The sequence below is a fragment of the Schistocerca piceifrons genome, chromosome X (assembly GCF_021461385.2).
Source record: "Schistocerca piceifrons isolate TAMUIC-IGC-003096 chromosome X, iqSchPice1.1, whole genome shotgun sequence".
In the NCBI taxonomy this organism is placed as follows: Eukaryota; Metazoa; Arthropoda; class Insecta; order Orthoptera; family Acrididae; genus Schistocerca; species Schistocerca piceifrons.
The window spans coordinates 166,533,978-166,554,571 of record NC_060149.1 but is presented as its reverse complement, the minus strand read 5'-3'; the positions used below and the strand labels follow the sequence as shown (position 1 = coordinate 166,554,571).

Genomic DNA, 20,594 nt, shown 5'->3' with positions numbered 1-20,594 from the left:
CTACGATCGTCTCCATGGGAGAATAGCAGCCTGCATTGCTGCGAAAGGTGGATATACACTGTACTAGTGCCGACATTGTGCATGCTCTGTTGCCTGTGTCTATGTGCCTGTGGTTCTGTCAGTGTGATCATGTGATGTATCTGACCCCAGGAATGTGTCAATAAAGTTTCCCCTTCCTGGGACAATGAATTTACAGTGTTCTTATTTCAATTTCCAGGAGTGTATATTGTTTGCATAATGAGTTAAAGCAGAAGTGACGTAGATGCAGTAAAGCACTCTTGCACCAGTGCAATGTGCATGCTCTTGCATCACCCACAGTACTGGCAGAAGTCACGAACTACACATTGAAACAATTCTTTTGAATGACCATGCCATGCATAGTGTAAACATATTGTGCATATGTTGAAATACATTTGTGTTTACTGTTTTCTAACATCAGTCTTAACAATCTACCCTTGTAAATGGGAAGCTCTAATAAAATAATGAAACAGATGTTGAACAGAGCTATGCAAACAATCAGAGTTTTGTCCATTGTTAATGTCTGTCATGCACTTTAGCTACCTTAGTTTAATTCTTTCATTTCTTAATATCACATGAGGTAATATTTTGTGGCTACTTGCCAAGTCGAACAGAACACCAGATGGACTATACATGGTGTTCATTCACAAACCTGATGTAACTCCATTTTGATAAACTGGGAATTCCTACACCACTTTGCTGAACATCTGCTATCTTCTGTCATATGTTCTTTTCACCATGCATTTGTTGTTTACACATGTCTTACTCCTACATAATGCCTTACACTACAGATGGCAAGGGCACATAATTATACGGTGACTGCACTGCTGCTCATTTGTTGTGAACACAAGACTTAGAAATGATCTTTATGCAAGTAATATGTCAGTGCCTATAATTCAAAAAGGTGTACATTACATTGATGCAGTCATTTTCAACAGGTTTTCACAACAAAAAGTGCGGTCATTTACAAACTACACTTTTTCAAGCGTAATTGCTGTACATTATTTTAGGGTACACTTTGGCGATGTTGGAAGACATTCTATTTTGGGGTGACAGTGATTAATATATTTAGCTTAACATTTTATTTGTTGCTTTATGAGTAATGTGCAATATATGTTACCCAGAACAACCAGTACAACTTGTTGACTTTAAAAGTGTATATTACAGAGAAAATGAAATCAGAAAATCAGACAGCAGTGCCAGAGCAATGTAGATGTGTGCACATGCACACATTTTGTTTTGTGAACCAGTTAGCTTTGACGAAAGATATTATTTGAAAGATTACTGATGATTTCAACCTTGTTTTGTACTTGTCGACGTGCCAACACCACAAATGGAAGTTGAGTAATTACCTTTAATCCTTCCATTGTTTATACGGATTATGAAATGCTTGCCATAGATAAATTCTTTGCTGCAGTCATTCTTAAAATGTTAGAAAAGTCATTTTTGTACTTATCTCTCTTCTTTAAACCATCAATATATATCTCTGACATGTTGAGTTTTCTATGTTACAGGTTAAAAAGACAGATAAAAATGCTTACAAGAAGAAAAGAACCTGGCTTCTTACAGAAATGAAGTTGTTTGATGGGAAAAATGTATCTGTTGTAAGTATAGTTAAATATTTTAAATATCAGTGGATGTAAACAGTACATTTTTAATTCTAGTTTTCACATAGCAAGAAGTGGAAGTGTGGTGCCATATTAGTTTCAAATTTAAAACTTTTGTTTTATGGGAATTGTGTCTGAATATGTGAAAAGATTTCATATGTATGTAAACATACATACATTAATTCAGTAACTGTTGAAACGTATGCCACTGTTTCACGTCTTAATCCCCCCCCCCCTTTCCCCCTTTACACAAACCAACCTCAGCTTCAAGGTAAAAGTCATGCTGTTTCAAAGCATTACTCTGTATGCTCAATCCTTTGCATTGCTATGACAGTCAAAACTTCAAACGCAGTAAGATTGGCTATAGAAGCAAAGCAAATTGCTGGAAGTGTGAATTTGTTCCTACAAGCTGGGAATGCTGTGGTTTTCCCCCTCCCTTTTGTATCAGTTGCTCTTCAAAGCACCTTGTGTGGAGCAAGGATAGTTTGCTGAGGAGAGGAATATGCAGGAACTGAGAGCGACCAAAGAAATAAATTTCTTGTGGTGAAGTAACAGAAGCATTGTAAACTCTAAAGAATCTTGTGTTTGTTACATTGTCATTCAGCCTTGACAAAAACTGTTGCGAAGGTACATAGTACTATAGTAACACAAGGGGATACTGCTGAGATGATGATTGATCTAAAGTGTACCTCGACATGCATACCTAGAAACCAAGACATTCTGAGTTGTGTTTGAGCATCATCTTACATTCACCAGCAAGATAGAAGAATAAAGGGAACAAGATGGAAGGATAAAGGCAAGTGCCACTAATAAAATGGTTCTTATAATTCAGTGGAATATGAACAGACTTGGAACAGTATGCTTGTGTCTTCAGGAGATACATTTTAAATGTTCTGACACACATTTACTAAGGGGCCACAATTTGCACAGAAGGCATGATGATGATACTAACGATGTGCATCACTCCTCCATCACCAGTCCCACATACCACGAAATTGTAACCAGTAGCCTTTAGAGAGAGAGAGAGAGAGAGAGAGAGAGAGAGAGAGAGAGAGAGTTTTCCACTGAATATGATAGTGTGATATTTATACCTGCCATCCCCTTGGCCCTATAGACATGGGCTGTCAGCAACTTCGTTTGATAACTTCACCATCATACCTCCTCTTTAGCAGGCCTCAAAGCAAACGATTCACCTCAGCACTGCAACAGGGTTGATATCTGCCATTTCTCCCTCCCCCCCTTCCTCTTGCCTGTTCTTGTGGATACAATTCAGTCAGAAATTGGCAGGATACTGTAAAGCCAGCGGACAGTGTTTGAAGATAGGTTCCAGCATATAGCAAATCAAATTGCTAGTGTGATTCATAAAGCTACTAAAGCATTCATTTCAAACCTGCATGGCCAGCTAAGAAGATGGCCTATTATGGGGTGCAATGAGGAATGCTGCTGTGTTATTGGGAGCATATGAGTTGTTCAATGAAAGTTTAGCTGGAAACCATTAAGAAATAAACCTTGTAGTGCTTTAATTTGCTAGAGAAAATCTAAAGAAAACATGGAGAGCAGGAGAAGATAATGACAGAAGTTTATGAATTCTGTCCGTCATTAGACTTCAACAATCCTAGTGTAAGAGTCAATGAGCAGCACCTCTGGCAAAGCCAAATAAGTACTAGTTAATGCTGTACCAGGAGGAGGAACACTTTTAACTGCTTTTGGTGAAGTGGTCCAGGAAATGCAGGATGGTCAAGATCGTAATCACTTTATCCAACTTAGAGAAAACCATGAAATGAAGGTAAGGGGGGGGGGGGGGGGGGGGGAGAGCTGTCCATATAGACAGTGTCAGTACAAAGAGAGATATTAGTGATCACAATATCATCATAACTATGGTGATTAATATAGTTGAACACACTCTTAGCCTTCTTCATGAAGTCATTTTCTGGAAAGAGTTGATAATGAGTTGTTGGCATCCTACTTAAGCAATAAATGGACATCATTTAGTTCAGTATGATGGACGTAGAGGAATTACAGCCAAAGTTTAAACTGGTTATTAATCAAGCTCTGGAGCAGTATGTGTGTAGCAAGTGGATCAAGGATGGAAAAGACTCGCCATGGCTTTTCAACAAAATTTGGAAAATTCTGAGTTAACAGTGCGTGTTGCACTCTCAGTTTAAAAAAGAACATAGAAATATCAACAGGCAAAAGTTAGTACAATTTGTGTGCCTATAAAAATACTGGGGGATCCTACCATTCTCAATCCTGTGGCAAAATTCTAGGATGTCTCAGGTTTGATTGTCAGAGAACCTTTGAAGTCTCTGGTTCAAGCTTCCACTCAGTTCAGAACCAGGGGCCATGATCAGTTTTGCGCACAATACTGCAGATTGTGAGCTTTGTTGAAACTGTGTGAACAAGGATGGTCTTCTGAAACATCTCTGCCAGTCACTGGAATGATCAAGGTATGCCCTCATAGACCAGGCAACAGGCATAGTTTGTCCCAACATGTGTCAGTCTGCCATTGATTTCATCCTTTCCCCTCAGTGGCTTTCAGAACTGCCTTTTTAACATATTGAATGAGGCCCCCAGGCATACACACTGAGTGCACAAGGTATTCCTTATCATCCCTTGCCGTCATTTCCCTAAGCAGTGCCAGTATTAACCACATGTTTGAACTGCTGACTGTTTTGTGTTTGCCTTCCCTTGACATGGGACACAGCACGTTCCCCCACAGCTGAAGCAAATCTCACGGGCTCAGTTTCAGCAGGAGACAGTACAACAAACTTGTTGATTAGATGGTTGGGTGCGCCTATGTGCCTATTTCTCCTGTACAGAACACCTAGACCTACCACTGATACTCTCCTCACAGTCACGTGGACAAGTAGTGGTACAGCCTGTACTTTCTATTCAGGGGACAGTATCCTCAGGAGAGGATAGTACTTGAGGTGTCTTTGGTATTTTACGTAATGACTCTCAGTAGCCCTTCCAACACAACCCTTTTTAACAGCAGGTTCCAATGGTTAAGTTGATTTCCAACTGGTCACGAACATCAGTGAACTCTGTCTGTGTCCGAGAACAGTACATGCAGTAGGGGTTGCATTGTTGTTGGTATAGTGTTTTACAAAACAGTAAACAAATAACTTTAAATAAACTTGCAGATGCTCATTTAATTTATGAGTTTAATATGCTAACAATATTACCAGTTTCCTTTAAGAACTGAAGTGATTAACAGCCAAAAGGGGCATCTGTTATTACAACAGAAAAACTTCCCATAAAATTTACTGATCTCGTGAAACGTTTTTGATGTTATGATTACTAACAACCTTAAAAATAGCTTTAATTTGCAGTAAATGCTTACAAAATACATTAATGCAAGGTGTACAAATTTGCTTCCGCCGTCCCCCCCCCCCCCCCCCCCCCCCACCAACATTTGAGGCTTTAATGAAACAAATTGGTTACACATGTATGATTCAAAGTATTTTCCATCACTGGCCACTACTTCCTCCCATCTTTCGGGCAGTGTACAAATTCTGCGTTGAAAAAATTATTCATCTTTTGAAGCGATCCACGAATCGATCCAATTTGTGACTTCTTCATGAGATCGGAAGTGTTGATCAGCCAGGCCATGTGCCATTGATCTAAACAGGTGATACTCAGAGGGAGCATTGTCTGGATAAAACAGCGGATGGGGTAGGACTTCCCATTTTAACATTTCCAAGTACGATTTGACCTCTTTTGCAATGTATGGTTGAGCGTTGTCGTGCTGCAAAATCACTTTATCGTGCCTCTCACTGTACCGTGGCCGTTTGTCTTTTAACGCTCTGTTCAAACACATTAATTGCATTTGATAATGAGCACCTGTGATTGTTTCACTTGATTTTAACACCTCATAGTACATGACACGGAGCTGGTCCCACCAAATGCAGAGCATGATCTTGGAGCCATGAATATTTGGTTTGGACGTCGACGTGGAAGCATGGCCGGGATATTCCCATGATTTTTTGCATTTAGGATTATTGTAATGAACTCATTTTTCTTCCCCGGTCAAAATGCAATGCAGAAATTCCTTCTGTTTTTGCCTCTGAAGTAACTGTTCACAAACACACAAACGCCGTTCAACGTCTCTCGGTTTTAGCTCACACGGGACCCAAGTTCCTTCTTTCTGAATCATGCCCATAGCCTTGAGACATTTTGAAATGGCTTGCTGTGTCACTCCCACAAATTGTGCCAATTCTTCTTGAGTTTGGCGCGAGTCTTCACTCAGCAATGTCTGCAATTCTGCATCTTCAAAAACATTCTCTCTTCCACCACTATGCTGGTCTACAACATTAAAATCACCGTTATTGAAGTGTTTAAACCACTCACAACATGTTCTTTCACTAATAGTGTCCTTACTATACATACTTTAGAGCATTTGATGAGACTCAGCTGCTGTTTTCTTAATATTGAAACAAAACAGTAACACCGCTTGCAAATGACGAGAATTGGGCTCGTGAACTGATGTTTTCAATCAAGAACAACTTTATGATGCAGATGCAAATCGGTTAATGTTTGAATGAGGTTATGTTGACTGAGGTCCAAGCTAACTGCCCGACATCTGTGATCTGTTTCTTTCAACTGCTGCTTACTGTTGTCACCGCCTATCGGCAAACGGCAGAAGCAAAGTTGTACACTCTGTATTAAAAGAGGAAACTAAAAATGATATATTATGTTACTTATAATATATTGCACAGTAGCTGTAAATAACAAATGTCAGTTTACTGTGTAGTAGGTTATGCACAACACTTGTATCATTTAAAAGTTCTCAAAAATTTATCTTTATTCTTGTAGAAATTAGAGTTTTTAAAATGAGGGTGCTACTGCTAAAATTTTGTGAAGTACAAATATGGGCAAGTGTGTGAAAAGTCTTAGAAGTGTACTGTTTTTTCACATAAATGCACAATGAAATTAGGGAACATTTGTTTTTGAATGACGGTACTATTGCCAATAGTTTCTAAAAAGCACAAATTAAATTTACAATTGACAATAGAATAAAATTTTTGTGGAACTTACAAGTGTTCAAAAATTCACAGTATTTCATGATACACAAGAGTCTTAACACAGTTCAGTGGAAGATTACATGAAAATGACAAGAACAGAAAAGTGTTAGACTCTCGAATTTCGAATTGGACTTATCTCATGCATGTGGTCTCACGTAAAGGTAAATTTGGAACTTGGCTTATGCATGTAAATAAATGTGGGAAATGTACGATTTTTTACTTCACTAAATTTCTGACACCATCTACACTAGTGTGCTGAGGCAGAATGACAAAAATTATGGCCCACCAACAAAGCAAGATTTTCGCTTGGGGTGGCTGATGATGAAAACAACCTCAACCTACTGGAAGCAGCAATACAAGCAACATTCATAAATGTAGTCGCCATCTTGTATGTATTCATTTTCAACTTTTCCCAGTGTCAGAAGTACCCCACTAAGTTTTGGATACACACCCCTACAAATTCTACTTTTTCTACATGGGGACACACACCTGCCAGGATACCCCTTTGTCATATATATATGGATGGATATGTGTGTGTGTGTGCGTGAGTGTATACCTGTCCTTTTTTTCCCCCTAAGGTAAGTCTTTCCGCTCCCGGGATTGGAATGACTCCTTACCTTGTCCCTTAAAACCCACATCCTTTCATCTTTCCCTCTCCTTCCCTCTTTCCTGACGAAGCAACCATTGGTTGCGGAAGCTAGAATTTTGTGTGTATGTATGTGTTTGTTTGTGTTTCTATCGACCTGCCAGCACTTTCGTGTGGTAAGTCACATCATTTTTGTTTTTTTTTTACACACACACACACACACACACACACACACACACACACACACACAGTGCCACCAGAATGGTTTACGTAAGGTGGCTCCCAGCACACTGTCATCAGTCACTTTGCTCGCTTTGAGAACAGTTAGAAGATACATGTGTGAAATATTAGTAGAATTAGTGAAATCTTTATGGATTACTCTGAGGATTGCCTGTTTGCTAGTATTTTGTTGCTCATTTAGCACCATGCAGGGGCCATGCACATGTTAATTAATAGGTTCAGTTTGCACATATCAGATATGTTTGGAATCACATCAAGAAAGTTTGGGTATGGTGACGAGTGGGCACTAGCAATGAGACATAGAGATCTTGAAGTTTCACAGTCTGTACTGATCAGTGATTTATCAACAGTTTGTGAGCATTTCTGCACATGGAGGTTGCGATCAAGTGTCGCTGAGACAGACGTCTCAGAGTTTCACCTTAATAACAAGTTGGCTAACAAATAGCTCACAATCTTCTATGAAGAAAGACTACTGAGACATAACAGAGACCCGAAATATCTGGGGATTACTCTTGGTAGATTGTTACAAACAGTGTCTGTTAAGAACATATGCCAAAATCAAAACTCAATATAATACTCTCCAGAATCTCTGTGGCACATCATGGGGATCCTCTGCATTGACACGCTGTACTTCAGCTGTGGGATTGGTGTACCCTGTTGTGGAATATTGCTCCCAAGTTTGGATGAATAATGTTCACATAAGGCTTGTTGACATACAGTACAACCATACCATGTGTCTTATAACTGGTACAATCAGACCTACACCTACTTTCTGACTACCTATACTTAGCCACGTCCCATCTCCACTTCTGCATTGAGAAAGTGCACTTGTGTGGGAGTACAAAAACCTACAGAAAAGTCCTCCCCTTCCTGTTCACATAGACATTCCAAACAATAACAAAGGAAGACTTCACTCTTGCCACCCACCCCTGGAAACTACAAGGATGTTAGTTGACAATGGCTTTAATATTAATCACTGCGAGAGACACACAGGGCAGGTTAATGCTACTGCAGAACAACAAAAGATGCTGTGCATAACTGCCAATCCACTTAGCTTTGAATTGCCATGAAAAATCTGGTTGGGTTCTTAACTGAATAAAAACCATCACTTTGTACAAGGGGAAGAAAATAACTTTTCTGCTGAAAAGCCGACTGTTCACCTTGCAATTCACGAACATCCTCTGAGAGCTTTCCCTGGTGATGCAACAGAGTACCTGGGTGTGGCAGAGGGATCAGTAGACTAAGTTTCTGGCCTGGATATTAGTTTGTAATTTGAGATACTTTGTAAATATTTTTATGGTGTAGCCATATACTAAATAAATAAGGATTACTCATTAAATGTGAAAACGGAAGGTGTAGCAGTAGCTGCCAAAATGGGTTCAGGGAGTATTGTTCAGGCTCACCAAATAATCTGACTCAATTGGAAGCTTCTATTCAGTATGCTTAGATGTTCAAGCAATGTCTCATAGGTAAATTATTTGACACTGAAGTGACATATGTCATGATGTGGCGGTACATTATCCTGAAACAACTTCACATCTGGGGCTTATTTGACTACCTCCTGCAATTAATTCAGCCAAGCAAGATGATGCAGTGGTTAAGCTTGTGCTTGATCTTTAATGACCTTGTTGATCAGATGTTAAACTGTTGTTTTTCTTTCATTTCTTTTTTATTTTAGTAGTCTCCTTTCTTGCAGAATGATCCTTCTGTTAACTGTGTTGGGGACACATTGTTGAGTATGTTTACACAAGAGAATGATTTGCCGCAAGGCAATTCGTTGAATGTCATCTGCTGTAAACAGTGCAACCAACACTGTGAAGTGTTCACTATTAACCAGTGACTTTATTTTTTTTATACCTGTAGTCTCACAACAATTTGTCAATTGCAATTGGTACTTCAGAGATGGGAGTGCACAAACAACACATGGTGATTTATGGGAAAATGTTGAGTGCAGTGCAACACAAGGCTATTTCACATGCAAGAGGAACTTATAAGACAAGCCTCATTCCCAGCCTCAGTGCAGAAGCTAATGAGCCACCATTTGCTTTTTAACATCATCTACTTACAATGAAACACAACTTGAAAATGAAATTGACCGTAGAATTGAATGCATTTGACATCATGTTTCACTCTCTATTTTGGTGATGCTTTACAAATTACCACAAGCCACAACCACAATTTTGCATCTGTGCAAAGGAATTCATGATAGCAAACAATATTGTGGGTATTAAGTTGTAGCAAATACTGTGGTTTGTTTCGCAAGTGGACAAGAATAAATTTTAAATTACTTTCCTTGAAGAAGTAGTGTGTGGTCAGTTTTACCTACCAGTTCAATTCCATTGCATTTTAAATAAGTTACATAATGCTACTCTAACTGACACTGATGATGCCATGCAAAGTGACTTAATAGGCTACTGTGCTTTCCCCTTTGCCCTCTCCTCACCACTCCCCCATCCCCCACTCCACCAAAGCTGTAGATTCATATACAAACAGAGTTCATTTGGAGTTGCCCCTTTCCTGTGCTAGTATCCTACTGTCTAAGTGCACAAGGTGTACCTTATCATCCCTTGTTGTCATTTCCCTAATGGGTGCCATTATTCACCACATGTCTGAACTGCTGACTGTTAATATACAACTTCCATTATTTTTGCTTGCCTCCCCTCGACATGGGACACAGCCCATTTTCCAGCAGTTGAAGTGAATCTCATGGGCTCAGTTTCAGCAGAATCCAGTACTGCAAACTTGTTGATTAGGGGGATATGGGTACCTGTTTCTCCTGTACAGACACCTATACCTACAATTGATACCCTACTCACAGTCAGGTGGACAAGTAGGGGCCTTTCAGGTCATGATGCACAAATTTTAACTTTAAAAGATTTTTGTGCTGCAACACGTGTTAAATATAGTCATCAGCTGTTCAGGAAAGCTGATCCAGTTGCTGTAGAGGCCTTTGTAAACCTTATAAAGGAACAAGAGTGGCAAGATGTTTATAGCGCTGATACAGTAGACGATAAATATAACGCTTTTCTCAAGACTTTTCTCATGCTCTTTGAAATTTGCTTTCCGTTAGAACGTTTAAAACAGGGTACTAGCACAAACAGGCAGCCTGGGTGGCTGACTAGAGGGATAAGAATATCTTGTAGAACAAAGTGGTAATTATATCAAAACGTTAGAAACAGTCAAAATCTAAATGCAGCAGCCCATTACAAACAGTATTGTAAGGTGCTTAAAATGTTATTAGGAAGGCAAAAAGTATGTGGTATGCAGATAGAATAGCTAAGTCTCAGGATAAAATTAAAGCCATATGGTCAGTCGTAAAGGAAGTTGCTGGTCTGCAGAGACAGGTCGAGGATATAGAATCAGTGCGTAGTGGGAATGTCCGTGTTACTGATAAGTCGCATATATGTACAGTATTTAATAATCACTTTCTGAATATAGCAGGTGAACTAAATAGAAACCTAGTCCCAACAGGGAATCATATAGCGCTCTTAGAAAAAAGTGTTCCGAGATTGTTACCTGAAATGCTCCTCCATGATACTGACAAGAGGGAGATTGAGTTAATAATTAAATCACTAAAGACCAAGAACTCTCATGGATATGACGGGGTATCTAGCAGAATACTGAAGTATTGTTCTATGTATGTTAGCCCAGTTCTCAGCCATATCTGTAACTTTTCCTTTAGGAGTGGTCGGTTTCCTGACCGATTAAAAGTACTCAGTAGTGAAGCCACTTTATAAAAAGGGAGACATTGATAATGTTGACAATTTTAGACCTATTTCTATGCCATCGGTGTTTGTTAAAGTTACCGAGAAGGTTGTATATACAAGGTTACTGGAGCATTTAAATTCACATAATTTGCTGTCAAATGTTCAGTTTGGTTTTAGAAATGGTTTAACAACTGAAAATGCTATATTCTCTTTTCTCTGTGAGGTTTTGGACGGATTAAATAAAAGGTTGCGAACGCTAGGTGTTTTCTTTGATTTAACGAAGGCTTTTGACTGTGTTGACCACAAAATATTACTGCAGAAGTTGGACCATTATGGAGTAAGGGGAGTAGCTTACAATTGGTTCGCCTCTTACTTTAAGAACAGAAAGCATAGGGTAATTCTCCGCAATATTGAGAGTGGTAGTGATGTTCAGTCCCAATGGGGCACTGTTAAGTGGGGCGTTCCCCAAGAGTCGGTGCTGGGGCCACTGCTGTTTCTTATTTATATAAATGATATGACTTCTAGTATTACAGGTGATTCACAAATATTTCTGTTTGCTGATGACACCAGCTTGACAGTGAAGGATCTTGTGTGTAATATTGAAACAGTAACAAATAATGTAGTTCATGAAATAAGTTCGTGGCTTGTGGAAAATAATTTGATGCTAAATCACAGTAAGACTCAGTTTTTACAGTTTCTAACTCACAATTCAACAAGAACCGATATTTTGATCAGACAGAATAGGCATATTATAAGCGAGACGGAACAGTTCAAGTTCCTAGGCGTTCGGATAGATGGTAAGCTGTTGTGGAAAGCCCATGTCTACGATCTTGTTCAGAAGCTAAATGCTGCTTTATTTACCATTAGAACAGTATCTGAAATAAGTGACACTTCAACATGAAAAGTAGTCTACTTCGCATATTTTCATACGCTTATGTCGTATGGTATTATTTTTTGGGGTAATTCTTCTGATTCAAAAAGGGTATTTTTGGCTCGAAAACGGGCTGTTCGAGCTATATGTGGTGTAAGTTCGAGAACCTCTTGTCGACCCCTATTCAAAAATCTGGGAATTCTGACATTGCCCTCACAGTATATATTTTCTTTAATGTCATTTGTTGTTAGCAATATTAGCCTGTTCCCAAGAGTTAGCAGCTTTCACTCAGTTAATACTAGGCAGAAATCAAATCTGCATGTGGAATGCACTTCCTTGACTCTTGTGCAGAAAGGAGTGCAGTATTCTGCTGCATCCATTTTCAATAAGCTACCACAAGAACTCAAAAATCTTAGCAGTAGCCCAAACTCTTTTAAGTCTAAACTGAAGAGTTTCCTCATGGCTCACTCCTTCTATTCTGTCGAGGAGCTCCTGGAAGAGCTAAAAAATTAAGCAAATTCCAGTGTTACATTGTTGATTTTCTTCATTTAAACTTACAACTTGTCACCTGAATATGTTTTTTTTATATTTCATTTTATCTGTTTCTAATATCGTGTTATAATTTCATGTATTGACTCGTTCCATGACCATGTAGACTTCTCCTTAATTTGGTCCCATGGAACAATAAATAAATAAATAAATAAATAGATAGATCCTGTAGTTGCTGTTCAGGAGACAGTATCCGCAGGAGAGGATAGTACTTGAGGTATTTTGGTATTTCAGCTAATGACTCTCGGTAGCTTGCTGACACATCTTTGGGAGCAGATCGTGCTACCCCTAACCATATTTAGCAGTACCTTGCTTTGTCCTGACTGGACTATGGTTGCCAGGTTTACGGCTCAGTGGATCCTTCAGCTTTGAAACTATTAGATCAAGTCCATCATTGGGACATGCATCTGCCCACTGTTGCCTTCTGGACTAATCCCATAGACAGTCTCCTTGCCAAAGCGGAGATCTTCCCTCTTCAGATTCGACAGTACGAGCTCCTGGTCTCCTATGGAGTCACCATTCGATAATTCCGTAATCATCCCACGTATCTCATTCTCTTAGCATATGAGGGGTGTTGTTATGATGCCTGCCCTAAGATGCATTACTAGTTGGAATGTGCCTCACTTCCCTCTGTCAAGATCTCCATCTCCTTCCCTCATCCCTGGACTGTGTTCTCCGTCTTGTCATTCCCTCCCCTTGGATGGTTCCCAGGTCACGGGGTAGGGCTTGATCTCTTCCAGGGTCCTAAAGTTTGTCACCTCTATGAACCTTTGGCATCTGTTATGTGCAGTCCTTCAGTGCTACCATCTTACATACCGACAGCTCTAAAGCTGTGGATCGACCGGATATACTTTTACATCTCCTGCTGGTATGGAACACCCTTCGCTGCTGAGAACATGCAATGTGATTATGACAGAGCTCACAGCTGCTATCAGAGCCCTCCATTTTATTAAATGGGCCTCACTTGACCTTGTTTTAATATATACTGACGTAGTGAGCAGTCTCCAGTTTATTGACTGATGCTATTCGTGCATCACTTTGACCTCCACTACTCATGACCTTGTTGCTGACCTTCATCATGCTGCCTTCTGCTCATTTGTCTTTCTCTGAGTCCCAAGTCATGGGATATCCCGGGGAATGAACTGGCTGACTGTTTGTCTAGAGGAGCACTCACTCACTCCTCATTCACTTTGTCAACCCCAGATGCAGATTTGTGGATGCATACTAAATCTCTGCTCGCTCACAAATTGAACGACATTGTGGGCTACTGCTCCATCTAATAAACTCCACACAATCAAGGAGACTATTGCAGCATGGTGCTCTTTCTTCCATTTCTCCCAGAAGGAATCCACAGTCCTATTTCATCTCCACATTGGTCATACCAGGTCAACCCACAATTTTATTTTGTGTAATGAGCCACCCATACCTTGTGGTTGTTGAGCCATAGAGGCAGTAGCTTATATCTCCGTAGAATGTCCCCTCCTGGATGAATCACTGATGGTTGACCTCATTGTCAGTTTTCTCTGTGAAATAGGTTTTTATTCTGAGTTATAAGGTTTTTATTCTACCTCCAGAGCAGGAGCAGGGTAATTGGGAATAGGGTGTCTCCCACTGTATGCTGGGTCTGGGGTTCCCCAAGTCTACATTGTTGGCCAGGCTACCCTGTCATCCCTCTTTTACTGTATTTTAATCACTTTTAGATTCTGTTTGCCTACTTTTTATGACACCCGATTTTCTGTGCTATGTGTCAGATTCTGTTGAATAGTGGGTATTCTTAACTGTAATGGATCAGGGGTGGAACAGCTGTAAGTCGGACATTTCCTGTTACATGCAGAGCCCCGGGAATGCCCACCTGCTGACTTGCCAATTTCCTTCCTCTTGCGTTTATTATTTACTGCACTAAAGATGTGCATTGTGCATTACATTTTTAGCCTTCTTCCTTTTACTATTATGAATCTCCCAAACAGATCAAAAAATTCTCAGTGGACATCTCTACTTCTGGGTGCACCACTCTTGGATCGAGGGACTGATGACATTGTTGTCTGTCACCCCCCCTTCCTGCCACTCCCCCACCACCAATCAACCAGCCATCTCCCAGTTGCTTGTTGTATTTCATATAACTTTGCAACATTACACTTTGATATTTAATCACAGTAACTGCATCAAACAGCACATCTCTGATACTGTGTCAAACATTAGACGATTGTTTTTCCTACTCATCTGCATTAGCTTACATTTTTCTACATTTAAAGCAAATTGTCATTCATCACCCCAAATAGAAATTCTGAGTCATTTTGTATCATCCTACAGTCACTCATGATAACATTTCCCTGTACATTACAGTGTTGTCAGCAAACTATCACAGATTGGTGCTAACGCTGTCTGTCAGATTGTTTATATTGAAACAGAGCAGTAGCAGTAGCAGACATATTTCACTTTCGTGGGGCTTTCCTAATAATACCTTTGTCTCTAATGAACACTCGCATATCTAAGAACCTATTCTGTGTGCTTGGACCTTCATTAACAATTTGCAGTGGGCATTGTGTCAAATTCTTTCTGGAAATACATGGCAGTATTCCCTTTGCACTTCCTAAAGAGAACCTGCTACCCTCTGCTGCCTTCATATAGGCAACACCTATAGTGCAATTTCCCCCTCAGGGTGCCCCTGACTCTTTTGTCAGTGTGCATGGTCAGCGCGGGCCCCAATCAATTCCAGCACATCCTTCCTTTTGTGTGCTTCAATGTCTCAGACTTTCTTCCCTTCTCTTAAGTACTTCCTCTTGATGACAGCCTTTGATGCTGACTCAGCCATGCCCTAGGTTCTGCCTTCCTTTCTCAACATTTTCATTCATTTACTTTACACCACATTTCAGCTGAAGTAATTTGAGGTCCTCTTCTGGGTTTGACCTTCATTCTCAGAAATTTTTCTGTAGTATGGGTTAATGAAAAGAACACCTTAAATTGTGCCTACTGCATGTGGTGTTAGAGATCACCTGCACATGATACCTGCACAGTCTCATATATGCTCTTGAAAGCCAACACAGTAGTCAATCCAAAGTGGTGGGGTCATCATGTACCCTTGCAGTAGAACCTACGGACATGACAGGGGTGACGCTGTTGATGGCTGAGCTGTTAGCTCCCCACACCTGCTAAGGAGTAGTTTTCCCTCTTCTTTGGACCTTAGGACTTATGACAGTGGCCACTGTGCCAGATGACCTTTGTTGTGTCTGGGTGGTACCCAGGAGGAAAGCCCTTGATTGGAGTGGGTGGCATCAGGGTGGATGTTTTGCACATGAAGTGTATCAAATTCAACTAAAACAGTAGCAGTTCTGATCGGGTTGTCTCATCAGACACAAAGAGAAATATCGATGCAGAGAGCTATAATCCCACGGCTTTCCCTACACTAGCTATCCCATGGCGAGAAGCACAAGTCATATCGTTGGGTGTAGAACAATTTTTCCAATACCCGGTATGTTATGAAACAGATGGAGATACATTTACTCCAACAAAACCATTATTTTTTGTGGAACACATTGAAAATAAATTTGGAGAAGTTGAGTCTTTGGAAAACATGCACTGAGTCATTGGGAAACGTGCACAATGGATCTTTACTCATTGAAGCCTCGTATGATGCACAGTCTACTGCTCTTCAGGTGTGCAAACAATTGGGTGACATGAGAGTGACCATTGCTCCATACAAAACTTTGAATATGGTGCAAGGAGTAGTCTTCCACAGACATCTTGGACTCCAAACAGTGAGGTGTACATTTTGTCTGGTACATACAGGAATGCACCAAGGATTATTGAACAGATGCAGGCACCTCCATTTTAGCCTTTGAAGCTAATGTCCTCCCAAAAAAAGTTAGTCATGGTGTACAGGTGTAATATAAAACCTTATGTCCTGCCACCCATTAAGTGTTTCCGATGCTTACAGTTTTGTTCATATATTATCCCACTGCATGGCGAACCCAAAGTACAGAAACTGTGGAAAGTCAGTCCATGGAAGTAGTCCTTGTGAAAAGCCACCTTTGTGTGTCAGCTGTACAGAGTGCTACCCTTCTCATTCAAGGGTTTGCCCAGTCTTTAAGAAAGTAAAGAGATACAAGCATAGAAGCCTGTTGGCTGCCTGTCGTATACTGAGGTGCGAAAAAATTTAAATCTTTACATCCTGTTGACATGATGATCATGCGGAAGTCACAGCCAAAATCTGCACATCCCCCCCCTTCCATCCTCCCTCCCCCCGTCTCCCCTCCCTCCCCCCACCACCGCCGATCCTTCCCTAATTCAAGCTCGTGGTCACTAATGACCTCGTTGTTGGGACATTAAACACTAATCTCCTTCTGCTCCCTGCTCATAGCAGCTACCTATTTCCACATGTTGCAACCTCATGCCTCAGGCATATCGTGACCATCCTGCTCTGGCACTACTGAAGCTCACCCTCGGTCAGTACCACGTGTCAGTCCTTCCATCACTAGCAGCACCCCTTCTTTTCTCACTTGCACAAACTTTCCAACCGCTGCTATCTTCACTGGATAAGTGTGCAACATGAAACATCTGAATAACACATGCTTGCTTGCTACTGGTATCCTCACTGACACGTAGAACCATGCATTATCTGTCGTTACATCCACTGTTGCACTGTGGTAGTAGAACGGCAAGTTCTGACTATCCAGATCTGCTGTCATCTGTAATTATGGTTCCCCTTGTACTTTCGTCAGTCCCCTCAATACTCCTCAGGTGACAGCTAAACTGGACTGAACTTCCCATGAAGCACGTGATGAATGTCTTCCTGCAAGTTCATCAGTTCTACTCTTGCATCCCAAATGTTATTCCCTAGAGATTTTCAGCATTATCTTCGCATCCGGTACTTGCACCTGTGCTTTTACAACTTCCAAATAACAGTTCAGAGTACTAGCTGAGGCCCGTGCATAAGCCATAATTTCCTTGGTAAGCTGCCGAATCATGCATGTGTTGTTCAACACACCACTCTTCAGATTCACAATGGGTGGAATGCCACACTGTTGTTGCAGTATTTGCCTCCATTAACACCTTGCTCATGTCACTTGCATCTACTATCTCGAATATCGTCTTTGGAATTCTACCTCACACATCCGCCCTTCCACTTTTTCCCCTTGTGAGTCCATGTTTTATGCTGACTGCTGGCACTACTCTGATTATCTCCTGCATCTGCTCTTTTAAACATGCATATATCCCAGGTAACTTCTTGTGTCCCTGGATGACCTCTCTAAGTGCCCTGTTACTATCCACTAACTGTGGTACCCTCGGAAACACCTCTGCAAGCCTTCTCCGTACCTCATTCTGTAATTACCAAACATTAACAGTAAACTGAGCTTGATAACAATACGTCTTGTTGCCTGGAAAATACAACTGCTCTGTCCAGGTGATGATTTTTGCAGGGCCCCCACTCTGCCTCTCGTGAAGAGGTACAGCACTTCCAAAACTAGCATTCTTCTGCTCTGGCCCCTTCTCTGTACGGCAGCATGAGGACATAGCCAGAAACCCACTGTCTCCCGCAGCATGTCTGAATACACTACAGATACATCCAACCCAAACAAAAACATACAACCTTCCCTGAAGCATCATAAACACCTTATACTACACACTAGAGCACAATACCTAAAATCACAAAAACACAATACATATTGATTATTTCCTTGACCTCAATGCATATCGAGCATGAAGTATCTGGACTTCCTTATCTGGTTATTCATCCCCTCATTTCTTCTTCTCTGACTCTTTCCTCACCTTCATTCCCACTTCCTGTAGAATCACTTCATTGACCATAGACACTCAACATGCATAATTATTGACCCTGTTGGCAGTTGTAGCTTCACATTTACTGGTGAAGTGGTCTCAATCACTTGATGCCATGTTGCAAACTTCTCAGTTTTCCCCTTCAGAGTATATGGACTCAATAAAATCACCCATTGTCGCACTTTGTACCATGGTAACATTCCCACTCCCTTCACTGCATTTTCTTGGTCCTCCAATGCTTTAGTACTTACTTGCTGGATCTTTCTCCGTACTTTCATCCCTTCCTCACAAGTTCTTGGACCGACTCACTGCTCCTGCCTTCTTTTCGCCCCATCAGTTCAAATGGTGGTGGCATCTTTTTCCTATATATGGTCTCGAATTGTGGCAACCCTGTCCTAATGTGTACCTTGGAGTTTAACACATTCGCTGCAAAGGATAAATATGTGACCCAGCCTGAATGGTGTGTGTTCACATAATAATCAAGCCCATTTTTCCATTTTTCAAATGATCTTGTTCTGTTTCTCCATTAGCCTGAGGATGAAGTGGGCTTGTTCTTAATTTTATTTATTCTTAATAATCAACACAACTCTTTCATCATGTCTGACATGAAGTTTGTCCTCCAGTCCATAATTATTGTCCTGGGCACCCCTAACTTCAGTATCCACCTATTCACCAATGCTTGTGTGACCCTGTCTGTCTGTTGATCTGGCATTGGCATGATCTTGAGAAAAATGGTCTGTTATGGTCAGTGGAAAATGGACAGCTGCCAGTGTTTGGTCGAATGGTTATAACACAGAAACTCCAATGAAACTAAATGGTTCCATCACCTCTGGCAATCTCTGCAACAGTATCTGCTTTTAATTCAGATTTGCACTCAGCACTCACTCTATATAACTTCTGGCATATTAATTGACATAATTCTTTCCTGCTTTCCACCAGTAGTTTTCTGCGACTCTTCAATTTGCTTATCTGCATCCTCCATGACCCGACAGGACATGATCGTGCATTTTATGTATTACCTTCTCTTTCAATACTACTAGCATGACCACCTGTTGTCCTAATTTAGTCACTCTGCACAACAATCTGTGATGCACACTGAACTGTTGCTGTTTGCCATATCGCTTAAATTCCTCGTTGCCACACTCTACAGCCTGACATTCCTCAAAGTCCTGACCTAGTGCCTCCTGTTCAACTCATCTGCATTTCTATGTTTTTTCTCTGGTTTTTGGATCACTTCGTACTCAAATTCACTGAGTTTTAACACCCATGTCGTCAATCTACTGGATAGGTCCTTCAAAACTAGTAACCATTTCAAAGTACGTGGTATGTCACTACCTTGAACTTTCTACCATACAGATAACACAGGAAGTATGTTACTCCGTACACAAAGCTAAGCATCTCTCTCTCTCTCCTTTGGAGAGTAGTTCCTTTCCTTTCCATTCCATTCAAAAAAGCAACAAGATTAACTGAAAATTGACCTCCTGACTTAAAAAAAACCACACCCAAGAGTGTCATTTGATGCATCACATGATACGAGGGCGGTTCAGAAAGTAACCTCCGATTGGTCACAGTGCGGGTTGTGGGGGGGAGTAGCGATGCCATCTGTGCGTTCACGCACTCAACAGGTCAGTCGGCATCAAGCCGTGGTCGAGTGAACGTCGTGCCTGCGCTAGTTTAGTTTTTGTGGCAGTTTGAAATGTGTGCTGCAATAGAAAACCCCGCCAAATGTGAAGTGCGTGCTGTCATAAGGTTTTTTACAGCCAAAGGATATTCTGCAGCAGCTATTCATCGTGAGCTTTGTGCCGTGTACGGACCAAGAGTTATGAGTGAAGGAGTTGCCCGTGAATGGGTACGTTTATTTAAAAGTGGACGAGAAAACGTTCATGATGAAGAGAGGAGTGGTAGACCATCATTGGTGACTGACGAACTCGTTCAGACAGTTGATGCAAAAGTTCGTGAAAATCGACGTTTCTCAATGTCGGAGTTGTCTACTGGTTTTCCACAGATTTCTAAGACTCTCTTGTACGAGATAGTGACAGCAAGATTGGGTTACCGTAAGTTCTGTGCACGATGGGTGCCCAAAATTCTTACCGACCACCACAAAACTCAAAGAATGGCCTCTGCATTAGACTTTCTGTCACGTTATGAGGACGAAGGAGAACCATTGTTAAACAGAATCGTGACCGGTGACGAAACCTGGATTAAGTACGAGAACCC

General features: G+C 40.9%; 1 protein-coding gene across 3 annotated transcripts in view; it reads left to right on the top strand.

Moving 5' to 3' along the window:
* Positions 1–20,594, top strand: part of LOC124721341 (exocyst complex component 1) — a 274,341-nt gene that overhangs the window by 69,648 nt on the left and 184,099 nt on the right. For all 3 annotated transcript variants that reach the window (XM_047246261.1, XM_047246259.1, XM_047246260.1), the window contains one exon: positions 1,533–1,622. In XM_047246261.1, the coding sequence (XP_047102217.1) occupies positions 1,533–1,622 (90 nt within the window). The remainder of the gene's footprint in view (positions 1–1,532; positions 1,623–20,594) is intronic.